The following is an 18,274-nucleotide window of genomic DNA, read 5'->3' on the forward strand; positions in this document are numbered from 1 at the left end:
CCAATCCTCTTTCAAACTTGGAATCCAATTTGCTATCCCTTCCTTCTATAAGGGGCAAGAGTTATCCCCTCCCGAGTTGCCTCCAGTATAGCAAAAGGTCCTCTTGCTAGTGAGATGAAAATAGAAGGCACCACTCTTCTTTTAACTCTATCTCTTTTAAACTAGCCCTTTGTATACCTTCATAAGCTTGATATCCTCCAGCCCTTATTAGATACAACCACATTATACTGTTTCGAATACTTGACTATTTCAAGTCTTATCTAACGGAGCAAGACTGGATTAGAAAAGAGTCGCCTAAGTTATCAAAGACCCTTTCTAAACGAATTTGTATGGAGTTCATAGGTGAAATTGTGAATTGCTTGCTTTATCAAATCAAATGGATGTCGTCTCGTCTCGTCTCCCTTAGAATGCCAAGAATGATCATTTCCTAAAATAGAAATGTACCCCTGGTCATTGCGTGCTCTGAGATCTGCAACATTCATTGATATGATTCGTCGCGTGCACAAAAAATCTAGCCTTACCCGTTTCCGTTTTATTACCGTTGTCATTTCCCGACCTTCACGATACGAAACAATTCATCTAATTTCCAAAATCTTGCTTTGCACAACACATCTTATTCGAAACATGTTAACGCGATAAAAATTATTATTAATCATGACACTCTTTGCTATTCAAACAACTGGTCGCGTTGTGCTGCGACGTCCATATTTTCCAAATCATCGGAAACAAATAAACTTCACTTCAAAGAGACACAACTCCAACAACTCTACCCCTGTACCTCATTCGAATCCCTCCCCAGAGAGCTCTCCAAATGGCACTGCGATTCCTATTCCTGCGACTATCGCGAATGTGCCAATATGGCAACGACTTGGTCCTTTGACCCGATCTTTTCAGGCATACGGTCGATCGCAACGGAAGCGTCCTTATACTACACAATTCTGCAGTTCGTTGGTAATATATTTCCTCGGGGACCTGTCGGCGCAAAGCATCTGCGGAGATGATTATGATTGGAAGCGTACATTGAGGGCATTGTTTATCAGCATGGGAAGCAGTATTCCGTCTTACAAATGGTTTGTCTCCTTGTTCAATCCCTCTGCAATGGAGAAGGCGTGAGGAAAGTAGCTAACTATTCAAAGGTTTATGTTTCTCTCCAACAACTTCAACTACTCCTCGAAAGCTATTTCCCTCGCTACGAAAGTCGGTGTCAATCAAATGTTCTTTACTCCTATATTTAATACATATTTCTTCGGCATGCAATCACTTTTGTCTGGAGACAGTTTACCGGATGTCGTCGAGCGTGTGAAGAGGACTGTTCCAACCAGTATGATGAACAGTATTAAACTATGGCCTGCCGTCACAGCAATCAGTTTCGCATGGATTCCACAAGAACATAGGAGCATATTCGCTGGAGTAATTGCGATTGGATGGCAAACTTATTTGAGTTTTTTGAACAGACGAGTAGAGGGTGAGATGGCCGGAGGTATCAAAAATACACAGAAAGAAGTTGTCAAGGCTTCCACGTCGAAATTGTCAAAGGATATCGCAATTAGAAATGAGTCCACCAAAGAGGCCCAAGAGCAGAAGGCCGAGGCTTGATCAGAATGCGCTGTTATTTATTCGCGGTGTATTTTATCGACATATATGGGCATGGCATAGACATTATACCAGATTTTTGGGTCAGCGGGCCACCGGCGCAATGGGCATTGGGTAAAGGGATAAAAATAGAAGGCACGGCGTTCTTATAGACTTGACTTGGGGAGCATGTCCCCTTAGCGAAAGATTCTAGATTTTGGATTAACATCTACACGAGAATTAATAATTTCATTTCTTTGTGTTGACACTTCTTGAAAATTGTGTTGATTGCTAGTTTTGTCTCTTTTACATGACCAAGTGCTTGGTATTCTCGAACTCGAAAAAATCTGTCGAAACATACTCAAATACGTAGATATATCTCGACCCTCCGAGATTTCTAAACTTTTGAAGGCACACAATGAACTATTCAATTTCAGAATCCTTCAGACGATATTTATCAATGATATGAGAATGTTATTGAATGTGGGATGGGATGTGAATAACTTCATCTTATTTTTGAAATTGTTTCAGAAGCTATTGACTGCAGAATCCGATTTCTGCGTCGGCGAGAGGGGTATTCACCGGATGCAGCACAAGATGAAGATAGAGACCGATAATTAGAGATGCTCTATTCTCATAAAGTGGTCCAAGAGATTGAGACAGAGAGATATTGTCTGGGAACACTCTCAGGTGAAGATTTTGCTATTAAGGTGCCAGTATATTATACAATTATCAACCAAGCTTCTGGTATTTCTTAAATGAGAACAAAGGTGCCCGGATACTCCCCAGATTCGCTCCATATTCTTGGTGCAATCTACACTCCTTCGATGCCATAAACTTGCAGGTAGATCAAAAGAGACAGCTCTTGGAGAATATGGAAAGGACCTTGGATCAGATTAGGATATGCTGGTGGTGTGCTTTCTGATGGTGTGCTTGCTCATGGATGATAGTTCGAAAGATAACTCTAGCTATCCAGCATGAGCGTTCATGCTTGTGAAGGTATCGGGCGAAACAAAATGACTGATTCATTCAAATGAATCCTTTCCCCTAACCATGACCCGAACAATCATTGCTCGGGTCGAACATATTTTGTTCATGCTTTACATGCCTCTAAACATCGTTTATAAATGACAATGCAAGTTTGTGAGCATCATTGACTTCATTCCCATCCACATGGGTAACTGGGTTTCTCGTGGGCTCGTAGCTCAGCATCTGCTACATTCCCAACCGGATCTCGGTCTTCGATCCAAATTCTTGACTTTCGTTCCAGCATTTGCCGTGGACTTAAGAGTCTCTCTATCTTCTCATAGATGGCCCAGTTCGCTTCTCAGTATGATTTACCCTAATAGCTTTCCACCGATCTATCTTCAAGCTGGATATTTCCAGGCCACGGAGAGAACAGTAACTCCTGGTTCTTTGAATCGATAGACGATGCAGTTGCTCGGTCCGCTGTAGTGGATATTGACATCTTGTGAGCTATTGCTCCAACATCTTTGCCTTTTCTGCATCTGTTCCATAGAATTATGGTAACAGTCTTCTCACAAGTACTCATTGTCAGCTTTTATGCTCATGAACCAGATGAGTCGCACTGCCATTCATTCATCACAATGGATGCTACTGAGTCGCTTAAGCCACTTATATCTGCTGTGAGAATTTTCGCATCGGATTGATCGAGGGTGCTAGTTTCAGTCTAGTATCAATCTTGGGTGAGAAATTGGGTTGATTTGTCTTGGTTTTCGGGGTCAGATTTAAGCAATCGTCAGTGCTTTGTCTTCCTCCAACGAATCCATTTCTCACTACCTTCCACTTATATCCATAATTATTCTAGCTAGGTGTAGTATTGTTATCACGATGAGGATGGTGAAGTCAATATAGTACTATGGTTCATACTGCTGTGATATTTGTTAAGGGATCAAAAGCTGAGACTATGCAACCTGTATGTTGCATTGCCGAGGTGGTAGCGCAATCGAACGTTCCCGAGTCACTTTCTCCCAAACGAGATGTCGTCATTTTGAGTGATTGTTGGATGATTGCAATAATTCTGCGCAATGAAACTCTTGAACCTATCGAGAAACATGTTGCTAGGCTTTAAGCGGCACCAACTCTCCAAGACCTTGGCCTGATAAAAAGATGGCGAAAGATTTGAGTTGGATCTTTATAGATGCTTCTACTTGTCGCATCCGGCTTTCTTTCATTCTGAAGCCGAGATTGTTAGTTATTGTAGATCGAGGATGATCCATGGCCTCGCCGAACCGTTGATGTTCCGGTTCAAAAGTCTTTAGTCTGCTGCTGGATGGGCTGCTGGGTAGGCTATCGATCTGGATGTTCCGGTTTGAAATAGTTATGATTATCGACCATACACCGGTCATCTCAATATCTGATCAGGTACTTTCGAGACGACGAGTTTGCGGAAAGAACCGTGGATTGAGGCAATTCTATGCTTCATCATATCACCCCGATTTACTCATTATTGAGTTTCTTTCATCTTCAACACCCCGCTCCAAACCACATGCATCACTTGTCAATTTATGACTGGAAATAAATGTCTCTAACTATATCGAGTGGGATTAGATAGATGGCCAACCGAAGATTATAGCCATGATTCTTTCCAAGATCAAACCAGAGACTCCTCGGACTGATAGCCTCATAGGATAGTCGACTCAGTAAGAGAGCCAGGTTCGTATGACGGGCTGGTGGGTTGTAAAACAGCCATACAATCGCACGTTATTCGTTTCCAATTCTTTTTCTTCGAATTTGTATGTGCCGGGTGATCTTTGGCATTTCTCTGCTGCAGCTCTGCTCTTAGGACCGAACGGCGAGATATCCAATTTTCTCCGGCTGCTTGTTGGATAGCTCGAATGTATTCTCATTCTTTCGGCAACTCTATGCTCTCAGATCACCTGACAAGCAAAATTGCCTTTAATCTCTTTCCCAGGTGATGATTATGGTACATTTACTACACGCGGTCCATCACTGGAGATATTGCTAGAGATATCGAATGAGCACCTCGTACCTATAACCACCGTTGAACCCGTTTCATAAATGAGATGACGGGAATCTTTGCAATGATAGCTAGCCTTGGTAATCTGAGATTATCAATCTCTTGGAAACTCTGCCAGCCAGACATCTCTATACGTTAATGTCATTGTGTGAACGCAAAATTCTCACTGAGAAACCTATTTATCGTATAATGAACACGCAGCAAATCCATGAATTGATAACTTGCGGCGAGATGATGATTCGTATTGTTGCGATATTCTTGTTCTCTCTATTTCTACGCCCTCGGGGATGAGGAGCACATGACGGATTATGCCGGCTGGTATTCCTGCATCAATCGACTTATTATACTCCAACATAGCCTGCGCAACACGTGTTCCCCGCATGATGTTCCGTGTAGATACCAACCAATGTGATACTCTATTTCGGGTGGAAGATCAGTCTGCTGCTGGGAATTCCAAAGCAATCAACCTGTTTTCCCATACCGGGCAACTATCTTCTCACCCAAAAAGTGGCGATTGAAACCATGCAATTCCTTCTCTACCGATTCATCATCTTTAAGTAAACCTTTCAGACCAGATGCCCTTCTCAATCTCGAATATATCACATTTAACATTCATTCGCTCACAGCCTGGCATGCCTCCACACCTGGCACCAACGCTGCCACCAGCCACAAATGCCACAGGTCTTCTGCTTGGTTGAAGATCCGCTGGTGTCGTACTTCCAGATGCGAGATATCTCCCGATATATGTCACCTGAAAACCTCTGGTTCTAGTGTAAATTGCATCAATAGCGTAGAGAAAACGGCAAGAAAGTGTTCAAGCCTTGTTTCAATGATACACTAGCCTCCGTGAAGAGCAGGAACGACATTCAAACTTTCGATCCTAGCATTCTTCTAATTTCTAGAACTAAAGAGTGTTTGCCTGCATGAATTTGCGAAGAGAATCAGTTAATCCAGTGCAGCAACAAGCGTGTAGGGTCTTGGAAACTGTTTTCTAACACCCCCTAGCGTTGTACGGGACCGAGAAAGCTGGCCCGAGTATTCAGAATGGTAGAGCTCTCTAGCGACCTCGTTAATCAATTTCTGCATGATTCGTGAATAGGTTAGTCGATGACCACATTCTGCGGAACTATTACAGTACCTATTCTTTGGTCTCTCTGGTGTTGCATGATCAGTCGACAAATTCTCGCGACAATACTGCGAAAGATGAAGACTGAGGACCACATCCATGGTTTTGCACATCAAGAATAATTTTCTTTGATACCCACTTCCCTATGCAGATGAATGGCATCTCCATCTGTAGATGTGTATTACCATCATTTGGATATTTAAGGATTCCCTGTAGATATTCATTGAAGAGCAGAACTTGAATCCAGTGGTCGTAGCATGAAATCGCAACTTAGTCTGGAACCAATTGATGGCCTGCCTATCATCTATCTGAAGCGTGTCGTCACAATTCAGTTGAGTTAGTCAGGGTCTTCGAAATCTGGATGTCCGTCGACAGGCAAGGCCAGCAAAGTGTATTGTAATCTTCGTGGCTCCTGATTGATACGTGACAGTGGATGACCCTTCACTCCTAGGATTTTTTCAAACGTTGTCGTGGTCTTTCTTGGCGTTCATTTTCGTTCCAGGAAGACTCAGCCAGTTGTATGTTGGTAATGCCCATCCAGATGACATGGCTGCTGCTTCTGGAACGCATTTGAGCGATGTTTGGCATTCTCTTCCCATTTTTCTCTCATTGCTTTCCTCTAGAATGCTTTGATTATGCGCATTGAGCCACCGACACCCTGTTTAATAGCAGGTATCAAGGGCTGACACTCTTTCATTTCGAATGTCCACCAGGTCATGATTTTTAACATTGCTTTTGCTTCTTTCTGTACCGTGTCGGCGCTTAGTGTAAGATTGGACCTCTGTGCTGGCGAGTAGATTCGACAGGGATTTAAACTTCTTGACCATTTTGATAAGATTTAAAAGACATAGTCAAGTTGAGAGGGTAGTAGCGACTAGGTAGTGACTAATAAGCCCATGGAGGAAGTCGGTGGTCTGTTTAGAACGCGCGATACCTTCAGATAGAAAACAAAATCTTTGTAGTCAATCCCGAACATATTATTCTTGGCTTGTGACTCTGCAAGTGTGGCCATAGAGAGTGTGGTTGGTTCATTTCTTTGATCGCTATTACTGAGATAGCACTTAGAATTGTGTTTGATGGGGCAGAGTAACTTTTAACGAATGGTGTGGAGATGTGCGGGGTACTAGTCGAATATTTAAAGATTTCTGGAGTATATAACGTGGTTTAGGTTGCTTTTAGTCTACCGTATTCAACTCGAGAAGATCAACAATCAACTTCCGCCAGCTTGATGACTTAACCCACTAGAGTATGCATCTTTGAGCTGCTCGCCTTTCTTTTTTCGCCCCAACTGCGTCAATGTTAGTAACAAGTCCCAAAACACACATGTGACTAGTGACTTACACCAATGTCACTTCTTGTGTGAAAATATCAAGGGCGTTAAAATTTCTCCAACAAGAGCTGTAGCGGATGTTGGAATTAATGGCGCCGGTGTTGAAGTTGGGATTGATGGCGCCGGCGTTGAAGTTGGGTCTGCTAGGCGTATCGCGCGGCTTGACAGTTCGCAGAGGCTGTAACAACTAGATCTTAAGACTTTCGCAACGAGCCGTGATATTGAACATGCCAGAAGCACCGGACACCTTACCACGGACTGTAAAACTAGAAGACACCTGGGACAAACATCGTTCCTTATATCTCGAAAGGAGTTCGGGTGGTAAGGTTGAACCATATAGCGATGGTCTCGATGCAATTGCAGCCCAAATTTGATATGTGACCGGTAGCAGTGTGAAAATAATATGCGAGATAATGACGAGAAAGGAAGATAAAACAAAAATATGTAATTATACCAGCATTGGCATCGAAATAAAGCGTTGAAAAGGGCGACCAGCACCAAAGTAAGAAGAGAAATCACGACCAGCGTGAAGAAGCAAAGACAGAAGAATATTTGAAGAATGTTAGAAAGTCTATATCGAAATATCAATTGCTCTGCCGACTGATTCTACGACATTCACATGATGTTGATACTGAGGACCAGTGCAGCCTTGAGCAATGAGCGGCGCGTCGCTGTCCGAGACAAATTTTACTTGCATGTTTCGACATACAAGAAGCTCGCAAAAGAATATGCATGATCCAGTGATGAAGTATATTCATTTGTACTAGCAGCCATTTTTTTGGATGTAGTGACAACTTTTCTCTTGTGAAATTCGTAAAATCGTAATATTATATCAAATGCTACTAGGCCGACGGTGACTCAACAGAATGAGAAAGCAAGGCTCAACACGCAGCCCCCAAATCCGTGCATAATTTCAAGCATCTAGTTTCCAAAAACGTGCGTTAATAAGGATACGCTCTGACTTCTTCCTCTTTCTCCAAATCAAGGCCCGCTTCGACTTGCTCCTTATGTTTCTTATCCAAATACTCCAATAGTACCTCACCATACTTCTCCTTTCCCTTGTACTTACTCACATCTTCACCCCAGCTCCTCACAGCACTTGCCAATCTGCCCGGTACATACGGCTCTTCGCATATCTCCGTAATTGGATGGAAGTATGTTCTGATAGTAAACACCACACCGCCAGATCTCGGTAATCTCCTCAATGACTGCCGTTCGGAACGAAACCAATGATGCTCAACGGCTTTATTTTTCTCCGCAGTGTCCCAACTTACAGTACCGGGCGCTCCAGTTTCTGGGCCAATGCTTGATGACCATGCAAGTTGATCGTCTACTTGAATGAAATAGTTGTTCTGAAACACCGGTTAGTATATGTGGGTAAGCATAATCGCGCAAGTAGAGGCTTACACGCTGCACGGGTCCATTGGGCTGAACTCTGCGGAAAAAGTTCATCATTCCTTTCTCCAACTTCGCTTGGTACCCTGGTACGTCGCCAGAAGTGTGTATCTCGCTCAGCGGCATGCCTAATTTATCCTCCAAACGCCAAAATCCTGCGAGTAAAATCGCGCCGGCAAGAAGATAGTACTGTCCGTCTTCCTTCTCAAACATGATTGCCAAATCATCTTGCGTGAAGCGGGCTGCCATTTGCATTGGATCCTCTGCAAGTGGCCTTTCAACAATATTGAATGATTCGTTAGTGAGAAGATTGTCCATGCCAACTGGAGTGCGTTTGTAAAGTGTGGGGTAACGTTCTGGGAGATACGCGCAAAGCTCTTCAAGCAGCTCAACAGCACCATCAAACGCTGAGGGATCGGTATAGCAAGATCTAGCGCCACGTTCGATAATACGTTTAGCTTTGTCGTCATGGAATTTCATGTATTGGTTATCCAATTCTTTGAAACATTAGCCAGTCAGCCTATCATTTGAGGTATGATTTATGTACCTATCCATTCATTCCAATCCATGTTGCGTAAACCCATAGTAATGTGATAGGCTCCATAGCGAAATGGACGGTATGGATTTGGCTTCGTTTGCTGCACATCCCAATTAGGAAATGGAACTGCTGTTGGGCGTTTGAACTGCATAGCCTCCCACACTATCAAAAAATCAGCTGCTATTCATCAACCACTGCATCATACTAACCTCCTAAAGGTCTCTGTGCTTTACCGTTCTTGAAAGTCGGCTTCTCCAGATCAGGTGTTCTCGGTCTGGCATATCTCGGTTTCTTGAACATCGTTGCAGCTCGTATTAACAACCATACTGCAAGGCAGACTAAGCCCGCACCATAAAACAAAATCTTAGGCTTGTCGTTGACAACTCGAGCGGCTTCTGAGGTGCTGAGTCGCTCGCAGGTAGATTTGGTCCATAGCTTGAAGCCATCCCAATTCGTCTCACCCATTTTCACGATAATTCAGTCTTGAATCTGAAAGCGAAGGGAATCTAGATGTGAATTTTTGAACTGACTCGGAATAAAACATATTGATCTTTCAATACAATCATATATTTATGTATGTATCATGAATTGGGATGAATGATAAGATCTATCGCGCGGCAGAACCCCGCCAAATTTGTTCTTATCGCCAGGGACTTTTTTTCCGTTTCGGGTATGGGTTATCACTGTCAAACATCACGACGGCGTATGAACACCTCATCAGGCATAGAAAATATTCTTGATCTTGAATCACTTGATGATAATTGATTGAAATGATACGACTTTGATCACGAACTGGGGGGGATTTAGGTACAATCTTTCTGATACCCGCAGTACAGAACCACTTGGTCGTATTGGAGGTATTAGAACAATGCAAACCTGCTAGAATCACTTGCTACTTACCATTCAACCAATGAATTTGGAAATGAAGGGGAGAGAACACCCAGTTTTGTAACCTCGAGCGTCGTCAATTGATGTATCATCAATGTGAGTTTTGTTCAACGTCGAGAAAGACCAAAAGTTTATTGGTGATAATTTTATTCTTTGCTACAATGATCATACATAGTCCCTTCATGAATTATCTACCACCTCCGTTCCCATTTTGTTGGCCAGGATGAGTCCATTGATTTGCTCCGTTTTGGTTTGCCCCATTCTGCTGAGCGAAGAATGCCGGATTTATGAATGCACCTGCTGGCAAGGGAGGAGGAGGAGGCATACCCGCCCAAGGGTTCGGTGCTTGAGCAAAAGGTTGTTGGGGTTGTTGAGGCTGTTGGTATGGTTGCTGATACGGTTGTTGATAACCTTGCGGGTACATTGGCCATACTGGAGGTTGTTGAGATGGGTATTGTGGTGATGGTTGGGGTTGATATTGCTGTGGCTGATTTTGATTGCTGTAAATATTCGAAGGTGGCGGAGGTGGAAAGTTAGGCTTTGGGGGTAATGAAGCTGGTTGAGAGTTGAATGCCCCTGGACTTGGAATAGAAGGGGGCAATGCATGGCTTGCTTGCAATGAATTATCATGAGAACTGGTGTTTCGATCATTACGTCCGCCCCCTCTTCCTCGGCCTCTTCCCCAATCTCCTCTGCCTCTGTCTCCACGACCTCTTCCTCTGCCCCTACCTCCATGATCGCCACGTTGACTTGATCTGTTGTAATGCGAACCCTCTTGAGGAGCTTCACTACCACTTGCCCCCCCAGTAAATCCAACTGGTCTAGTGAGGGTTTTGTAAGGGCCATCCTCGGCTTCGTCGTAGTTCAACACGGCGTTGTTGTTAACAGGGGTATATGTATTTTGCGAAGCATGCCCACCACGTGTATTACTGCCATTCTGCTGTGTCTTAATACCTCTTTTCTCTGCCCTCTTTTGCCTTATCATTCGCTTATGCTCAGCCTCTTTTTCATCGTCAGAGAATTCCATTTCCTCGTCGCCAACTTCTTCGTCAAACAAGTTTGAAGCATCTGTACCTTTGTATGCTTTCAAAGCTTGTGTAAAGACGTACGTTGAATGCTGTTCAGAATAATACACCGTAGTTCCAACAGACAGTCCTGCTTCGGCAATTGCAGCTGCATTCGTGAATCTTACACAATACAATGGTTGTTCCACTCTGCCCAACGTTTCCGACACTACACCTATAACGCTGCGATCCTGTAAACATAGCACAGATTCTTCTCTCAGTACTTGATATTCTCCACTTGTGAAAGCTTTGATGAGAATGATATTGTCCACCACTCCTTCCACATCTCCCAGTTTTGTGATAGGCATCTCGGGCGTTATCGTGACATCTGGTTTGGGTATCACCTCTTCTGGAACTTCGTTCTTCGTACGTAAGTGGCCTCCAGTGCGCTTTTCCCCACGTGCCACTCCCTCATCATCTGAACCCCCATCATTTTCCGTCATTAAGATTCTTGCTTGTTCTTCTGGACTTAATAATTTGTAGGCATTTTCTCCATCCTCCTCCTCGCTATCATCCTCGGATGAACTATCACTTGAGGAATCGGACGAAGACTCATATGGAGATGAGTCAACCTCCCATTCTGGGTGTTCCTCTTCTGTCGCTGGTGCTGCGGATGCATTGTTCGTTGCAACATCTGCAGTCACATTCGCAGGTTGTAGCAGGCCTCCTAGCATCGCCTCCAAAGCATGGGTCAAATCCGGTTGATTGGCATGGGTCTCCGGTACTTGAATATCAATAGTGCTAGATTGTCCTAATGACTCTTTCAGCGACATCTCTTTCCCTTGTTCAACATGAAGGTCTGCGGTAGGTTGTGACGGCGCAATGTCCATCGCGTCGTTGTCGGCGTCTTGCGTGTTCATTTTGGCTTGTTCTAGAGGCGCTTGTTCAATCTTCAAACTATTTTGACCTTCTTTTTGCTCGATGATAACCCCCGTCTTCTGTGAAATTTCACTTTTGATTTCTGGAAGGTTTTCTGAAGTCGCATCAGTGGTCACAGAAGTCGCAGATTCTTGAAGTAGAGGTTCAGCATCCGCCATCTTGAAATCTTCCAGGGGTTGACCATGACTGCTTTCCGGCAATTTATCTTGTGATGTGACCGATGCTTCTACGTGATTCTCTGCGAGGTCGGTCTCCGCTGTTGGAGTTGGATTCTCAGACTTTGGCGCATTTCCAAGTCGTCCCAGCCCAGGTATATTGGAGAGAGTGGATGGAGAAGAGGCAGATTCTCCACTCTCCCCTTTGAGATGGAACTTCTCCTCTTGCGGAGGAATTGACGGAATGGAGTCAGAATTACTCATGCTTCCAGTTGAAATCGAAAACAATCTGTGAAAGGACTTGGGGACGGTGTATTGCGCTCGAGTGATTTCCGTGGTAGACTTTATCAATTGACTCGAATTTAAATACGTGATACCAGTGCCAATAGAATATTATAAGAGTACAATATGAATATGGGTATTCAAAAGAAAATTTAACAAATATTCGATGCAATGCAATACTTCAATGTTTTACGAATTATTGACCAGAAAGTTTTTGAACTTCAAAATTTCCAAATATTCCCCGACGCTAAAGGTCCAAATTGACCGGGGTCATCTAATCTTCGTAATCTTAGCGCATGGCGATAAGCTTTTATGGATTCCTATCAGTAGGTATGCACAATTCAAGCTCTCCATTTTATGTAAGCTTTATGTAAATACCTAGGTACCCACGCCGGCTCAAGCTAAAGTGCACTAGAACACGATGTCATCGTTAAAGTCTGCGTGCATTGATTTGAATTTGGGATATCGATCAAAAAAGCACGTCAATTGCAACAATGGCCCCTCCGCAGCCAATGAATCTGGGCTCATCTAAAGGAGTAGATGCTTCTACAGCTTCACATTCAAAAAAGAAAAAGTCAGTATTTCAGAAAATTTGAGTGTGGGATATTCTAACCAAGCTTCAATAGACCTGCCACTCCTTTCGCAGTTCAACCGATCAGCGCATTCTATGTCTTTCTAGGAGCAAATATATTGGCAGCTTTGTATGCTCCTATACAGGATTGTGACGAGACCTTTAATTACTGGGAACCTACACATTATCTCAGTCATAGCTATGGATTACAAACTTGGGAATATTCTCCGGAATTTGCGATTCGAAGTTGGCTCTATGTTACTATCCATGCCCTGATGGGGAATTTCAGAAGGCTACTCCCATTCCCCACGAAGGTAAAGACAAATCAAATAGTTATTGGCGGGTAATATTCTAATTGAGGTACAGGTTGGCGAATTCTATTTCATTCGATATTGTCTCGCATTCATATGCGCTCTGTGCCAGACACAAATGTTTCGAGTCATCAACGGAACCTTGAACCCACGGGTCGCCATGTTCTTCATGATGGCCAATATCTTCAGCCCTGGATTCTTTCATGCCTCGGCCTCCTTTTTACCATCGAGCTTCGCTATGTACACAACTATGCTTGGAATGGCCGCTTTCATGAACTGGAGAGGGGGCTTGAAGACTGCGCAGGGTATCTTTTGGTTCGCTGTCGGTGGAATTCTCGGCTGGCCATTCTCTATGGCTTTGTCTGCCCCTTTCTTGATCGAGGAGGTAATTTTCGCTAGCTTAAGCGATAGAGATGCCGTCGTCGATACCGTAATGCGATTTGTTAGGGGGATTGTTGGAGGATTGATTGTTTTGGTAAGCTTTCCCCAGGTTCGCCTTCCTACAATCGCTAACATCGTGACAAGTTCTTTGAATTCGTCGTTTCTGGCTTTTTCTATAGAAAATTAGTGATTGTTCCTCTGAACATTGTTCTTTATAACATCTTCAGTGACGAGGGAAGAGGTCCTGAGATCTATGGTACTGAGCCATGGCATTTTTACATTCGCAATTTGATTCTCAACTTCAACATCTGGTTTGTGCTTGCAATTTTAGCTCTCCCGCTTTTCATGCTCCAGAAGCTTTTTGGGTCGCGAGAAGGCGGTACCACAACAGCTCTTCGTAGCGTTGTTTTTATGGCACCATTTTACATCTGGCTTGCAATATTCAGCTTCCAGCCACATAAGGAAGAACGATTTATGTATCCAGCCTACCCATGCCTTGCACTTAATGCGGCCATGTCACTTCACATCCTCTTGGCAGCTTTCGGCCATTCGGATCCCAGGACCTTAGTAGGTAAGATTCCAGCCAAATTGAAGCTATTGTTTGTAAGCTTCTTCATTATCGGATCCGTGGATATTGGCGTAGCAAGAATTTATGGGGTCTATACAGCGTACTCGGCGCCTTTGAAAATCTATAGTCCTCTCCAAAATGGTACCCTTGGGACACGAGGGGATTCCGTCTGCTTTTCCAAAGAGTGGTACAGATTTCCCAGCTCTTATCATTTGCCGAACGGCATGAAAGCAAAATTTGTAAAGAGCGAATTCGATGGTCTCCTTCCCGGTGAGTTTTCCGAAGCTAGTACGGGATTCGGAATCTGGTCAACATGGCTCATCCCGTCGGGTATGAATGACCGAAACATCGAAGACATGAGCAAATATGTAAGTAAATCTCTTCGCAAATATTCTTTCTCATATTTTGTAAAAGAATCTAACATTTCAATCAGGTTGACCTCAAGACCTGTAACTTTCTGGTTGATACTTACTATCCTGGCTCTGTGGCCTCCGGGCTTGAGCCTCACTACATCATGGATTCCGAGAACTGGGAGTCCGTAAAATGTGAACCATTCCTCGACGCATCTAGAACTCACATTCTGGCACGAACCATATGGTTACCAGATTTACCATTTATTCCAGAGAGATTTCGCAGGAACTGGGGAAGTCACTGCTTATTAAAACGAGCACCAAAAAAGGCAGTTGCCAGCTCTGTATAAAATTTCTTGTATATCAAAAGTTTATGTTTTGGATTTCAATTTGGTGTCTGTATTTACAATATCCTATCAAGGTATGTACAGTCACAATAAGAGCCTAGGTTTCATAGACATCTCCTTCTAGTTTCTTGCTTGTGCGTCATCAATCTCCTAATCAACAGTTGCTCCATTGAAATAATGAATCGTCTCATCTACACATCCCGTTGGCGTCAAATACGCATAATTTCCCAGATTGATCCACAACTCCTGAGCGCCACAAACCAACCACGCACTTGAATTTGGCCTACTAATGCTAGCTACACTCCATGTTACCGTATCTCCACTGAATGCAAACGTACCAAACGTATTTTGGGTGGTGTTGAATGTCACGGATAATCTAACAGCAGATGGATTTGAGGGTGGTTGGACATTTGCGTAGAGGAACGTGTTGGGTGCGATTAATTCAACTAGCTGACCAGATACAATTTGGTACTGGCCGGCGGTGGATCTATCGGCTAGGAGAGCAGCGCCGGGCTTGGCAGTTGGTGAGGCTTGGAGGTAGGAACTACAAGTTGATGAATTAGAATTGCCCACCAGATGGTATTTTATGATTTCTCTATCCATCTCCTGAGTTGAGATGATTTCTGGGACCAACGCTTTCAAGCCTATCTCTAAGTTGTAAGAGCGAGAATACTGACTGAAAGTTTGGAGTTTCAACAGCACGAATCCAATAGTAGCCACTTTGGAGAGTCGCTCCTGGGTATGAGGCTACACCGGTGGTAGTGGTTTTGGAAGGTGTAGTTGTTGTGGAAGGTGTAGTTGTTGTGGAAGGTGTGGTAGTTGTGGAAGGTGTGGTAGTTGTGGAAAACGTGGTAGTTGGTGTGCCGGAAGTGGTTGTAGCCGGCGTTGTCGCAATCGTTGTTGATGATGATGCGCTGCCGGGAAGGCATTGGGAATAGTCTTTTCAATACGGTGGTCAGTAGCTATTACTTAGGCGGGAAGGTGATGAATTACATGGACTGATTGCATAGTTAGTGAATGCCAAGAAGCGAAATAGTTTGATTGAAAACTCTATAGCGGGTATGAAAAGTGAAGAGTGGGTATAATCTTACTTGGAATAAGTACACACATAGCCCGATGCACAAGTCGTTGCGCCAGTCCAGCCTGTTCCTCCACCTACCATTCGGAATTTATTAGCGATGTTTAGGAAATCTCTCCTTTCAAAACTCTTACTTACACTGGCCCCATGCAGCTTGCTGTGCATACACATTTTGAATTCCTGCAATTATGAGCAGAGTTGCTTGAAACTGACTATTTAAATACATGTTGATAAAAAAGCAATTTTTCAATCTCAATTTCATGGAATGAATGCAGAAAAAGCGATAGAAAAACGGATTCTTATATTCAGCAATTTTATAGTAATATCTTGCTCGGACCGACAAACCCGTAGAGGCAGAATGTATATAAATTGAATTCTTGGTCTCATGACTTGTGACCTCTAGGGAGCTATAAATTTGAAACGCATATTGACAAGGTAAAAGAACAAAAAAATCATTCCACAGAAGTTGAGCATTCTGAGGTATAAGTCGGTTACCCTACTTTCAGGCCACCCCTGTTTTGGACCACTTTTCGATCACTTTTTATACCAAAAATAAAATTTCTAACTTTCTTATTTATAAATAAAATATATTAAAAATTTATATATATATAATTCAAATTGTTTTGAACTTATTCTGAAATTTTTAGATTTTTTAGGATTTTTCTGTATTGAGATCTAGAGCTTTAAATATCGATTTTTTAATTTGTATAGAAATCACATACAAATTTGAAAATTTTATAAAATCTTTAATAACTTTCTAATAAAAATTGCTAAAATAAACTATAAAATTTTATTATAAATTTATAGTATATTTCATTTAAAAGATTCAGAAAAAAATAGAAAATTTCTTATAAATAAATATTTAAAGGAATACCCTCAAAATGACAGGGATTATTTATACTACTCTAAATTCACTATATACTATATTTCTATATCTATTAATTTTTTAAATTTTTTTTTAAATTTCTATATATCACGCTAAAAGTGATATCACCGATAGCATTAAGCTAATTGAGTTTATATAGGCATATTCTCTTGTGACACACCCCCGAGATTGTTGATTAGTTGGTTGTAGGTAGTAATCTCCGTACTAGCCTTATTGAGTCATAAATGTGCAAATCTCTTTCTATCTTTATGTAATACCAAATCTAGGTTCTTTTTTGATTAAATACAATTAGTATTAGGTTTTCTCTGGATATATCTAATAGGTTGAGCGGAGATAGTGGGGCAACAGAGCAGGGTCCTCATATTAGTTTCAATAGGCCAAGATTAGATAACTAATGTGGGTTTGTTGAAATATTCTCTTATAAGTGGGCCTACGAAAAACTACTACAAGAGAGTACGGTAAAGTGAAGAATTATGCTACTGCGCTATAAACGCATACCGGGCTTATAATTATCATGCTAAAAGTGATATCACCGATAGTATTAAGCTAATTGGGTTTATATAGGCATATTCTCTCGTGACACTATATAGATTTGAACTCAAAACTTTCAAAAAGATATACAGTTTTCTTTTAATAATTATTGTTAAAAAGTTATTAAAGATTTTATAAAATTTTCAAATTTGTATGTGATTTCTATACAAATTAAAAAATCGATATTTTGAAGCTCTAGATCTCAATACAGAAAAATTCTAAAAATCTAAAAATCTAAAAATTTCAAAATAAGCTTAAATCGATTTAAATTATATATATATAAATTTTTATCAAATTATATTATATATTGATAGAGATATTAATAGATCTAAAAAGTGATTTTTGATGTGAAAGGGTGGTCCAAAACCCTGGTGGCCCGAAAGTAGGGTAACCGATTTACTATCTATATTTCTTATACTTGAAATCAGCAATACCGGTTGTTCGCTTGCGCATTAAAGCAGCATCTCAAATTATGTTCACATCCCACATTTATCAGGCACAATCGCTAACGTCGAATGAAGCAAGTGCGACTGTGATTCTATATAATTTTGATATTATAGCTCTGGTTATGATTCAATCACCTTCATTACAGCTAAGAATATTCTCAAACTCCCACTTCCCACGCATTTTAGTCTCTACAGTATGAATTCAACATGATTAGTTTTCCACAGTACTATGTAGTCATAGGTGCCAGTCCAGGTATCGGGTACGAATTCACACGGCAGTTAGTCTTGGCTCATCCTCAGAATATCGTCTTCGTAATTTATAGATCTTGTGAAACGCCACAGACCTTGTACGATCTCGCCAAGCACTTTAAGGATCCCGAGGTCCGTCGAAGTTGCGGATATTAAAGTGTGATTGTACGAATGAGCAGACTATCAAGGATCTCTGTAACATACCTCAGTTGATGGGACAGACTATCGAAACTGTAGTTATTAATGATGGAGGCATGGATTGGGGTACAGTGATTGAAGGGTGAGTCGTCGCCGTGATGAATAGTGTTTTTTATTTAGGAGCTTCT

General features: G+C 42.1%; 7 protein-coding genes across 7 annotated transcripts; 2 read left to right on the forward strand and 5 right to left on the reverse strand.

The window, feature by feature from the left end:
* Nucleotides 1-654: 654 nt before the first annotated feature.
* EAF02_007281 (uncharacterized protein) lies at nt 655-1,596 on the forward strand (the record flags this gene model as incomplete). Its single annotated transcript, XM_038903329.1, has 2 exons — nt 655-1,070; nt 1,137-1,596. 2 exons carry the CDS (start codon nt 655-657, stop codon nt 1,594-1,596), a joined length of 876 nt encoding a protein of 291 aa, XP_038756808.1.
* A 3,922-nt stretch (nt 1,597-5,518) lies between these two features.
* EAF02_007282 (uncharacterized protein) lies at nt 5,519-5,800 on the reverse strand (the record flags this gene model as incomplete). The annotated part of the gene is made up of 1 exon (XM_038903330.1): nt 5,519-5,800. One exon carries the CDS (start codon nt 5,798-5,800, stop codon nt 5,519-5,521), a length of 282 nt encoding a protein of 93 aa, XP_038756809.1.
* Nucleotides 5,801-6,157: 357 nt separating this feature from the next.
* Nucleotides 6,158-6,526, reverse strand: EAF02_007283 (uncharacterized protein; the record flags this gene model as incomplete). The annotated part of the gene is made up of 2 exons (XM_038903331.1): nt 6,158-6,357; nt 6,451-6,526. The coding sequence occupies 2 exons, from the start codon at nt 6,524-6,526 to the stop codon at nt 6,158-6,160; spliced, it is 276 nt and encodes a 91-aa protein (XP_038756810.1).
* A 1,444-nt stretch (nt 6,527-7,970) lies between these two features.
* On the reverse strand, nt 7,971-9,427 carry EAF02_007284 (uncharacterized protein; the record flags this gene model as incomplete). Its single annotated transcript, XM_038903332.1, has 4 exons — nt 7,971-8,381; nt 8,437-8,921; nt 8,972-9,124; nt 9,172-9,427. 4 exons carry the CDS (start codon nt 9,425-9,427, stop codon nt 7,971-7,973), a joined length of 1,305 nt encoding a protein of 434 aa, XP_038756811.1.
* A 610-nt stretch (nt 9,428-10,037) lies between these two features.
* Nucleotides 10,038-12,212, reverse strand: EAF02_007285 (uncharacterized protein; the record flags this gene model as incomplete). The annotated part of the gene is made up of 1 exon (XM_038903333.1): nt 10,038-12,212. One exon carries the CDS (start codon nt 12,210-12,212, stop codon nt 10,038-10,040), a length of 2,175 nt encoding a protein of 724 aa, XP_038756812.1.
* Nucleotides 12,213-12,724: 512 nt separating this feature from the next.
* Nucleotides 12,725-14,761, forward strand: EAF02_007286 (uncharacterized protein; the record flags this gene model as incomplete). Its single annotated transcript, XM_038903334.1, has 5 exons — nt 12,725-12,804; nt 12,857-13,115; nt 13,168-13,587; nt 13,638-14,429; nt 14,495-14,761. 5 exons carry the CDS (start codon nt 12,725-12,727, stop codon nt 14,759-14,761), a joined length of 1,818 nt encoding a protein of 605 aa, XP_038756813.1.
* Nucleotides 14,762-14,908: 147 nt separating this feature from the next.
* Nucleotides 14,909-16,062, reverse strand: EAF02_007287 (uncharacterized protein; the record flags this gene model as incomplete). Its single annotated transcript, XM_038903335.1, has 5 exons — nt 14,909-15,302; nt 15,436-15,697; nt 15,752-15,756; nt 15,850-15,913; nt 15,975-16,062. The coding sequence occupies 5 exons, from the start codon at nt 16,060-16,062 to the stop codon at nt 14,909-14,911; spliced, it is 813 nt and encodes a 270-aa protein (XP_038756814.1).
* Nucleotides 16,063-18,274: the final 2,212 nt, after the last annotated feature.

This window comes from Botrytis sinoallii (assembly GCF_014898435.1).
Source record: "Botrytis sinoallii strain Bc 23 chromosome Unknown BSIN_012, whole genome shotgun sequence".
NCBI classification, from domain to species: domain Eukaryota; kingdom Fungi; phylum Ascomycota; class Leotiomycetes; order Helotiales; family Sclerotiniaceae; genus Botrytis; species Botrytis sinoallii.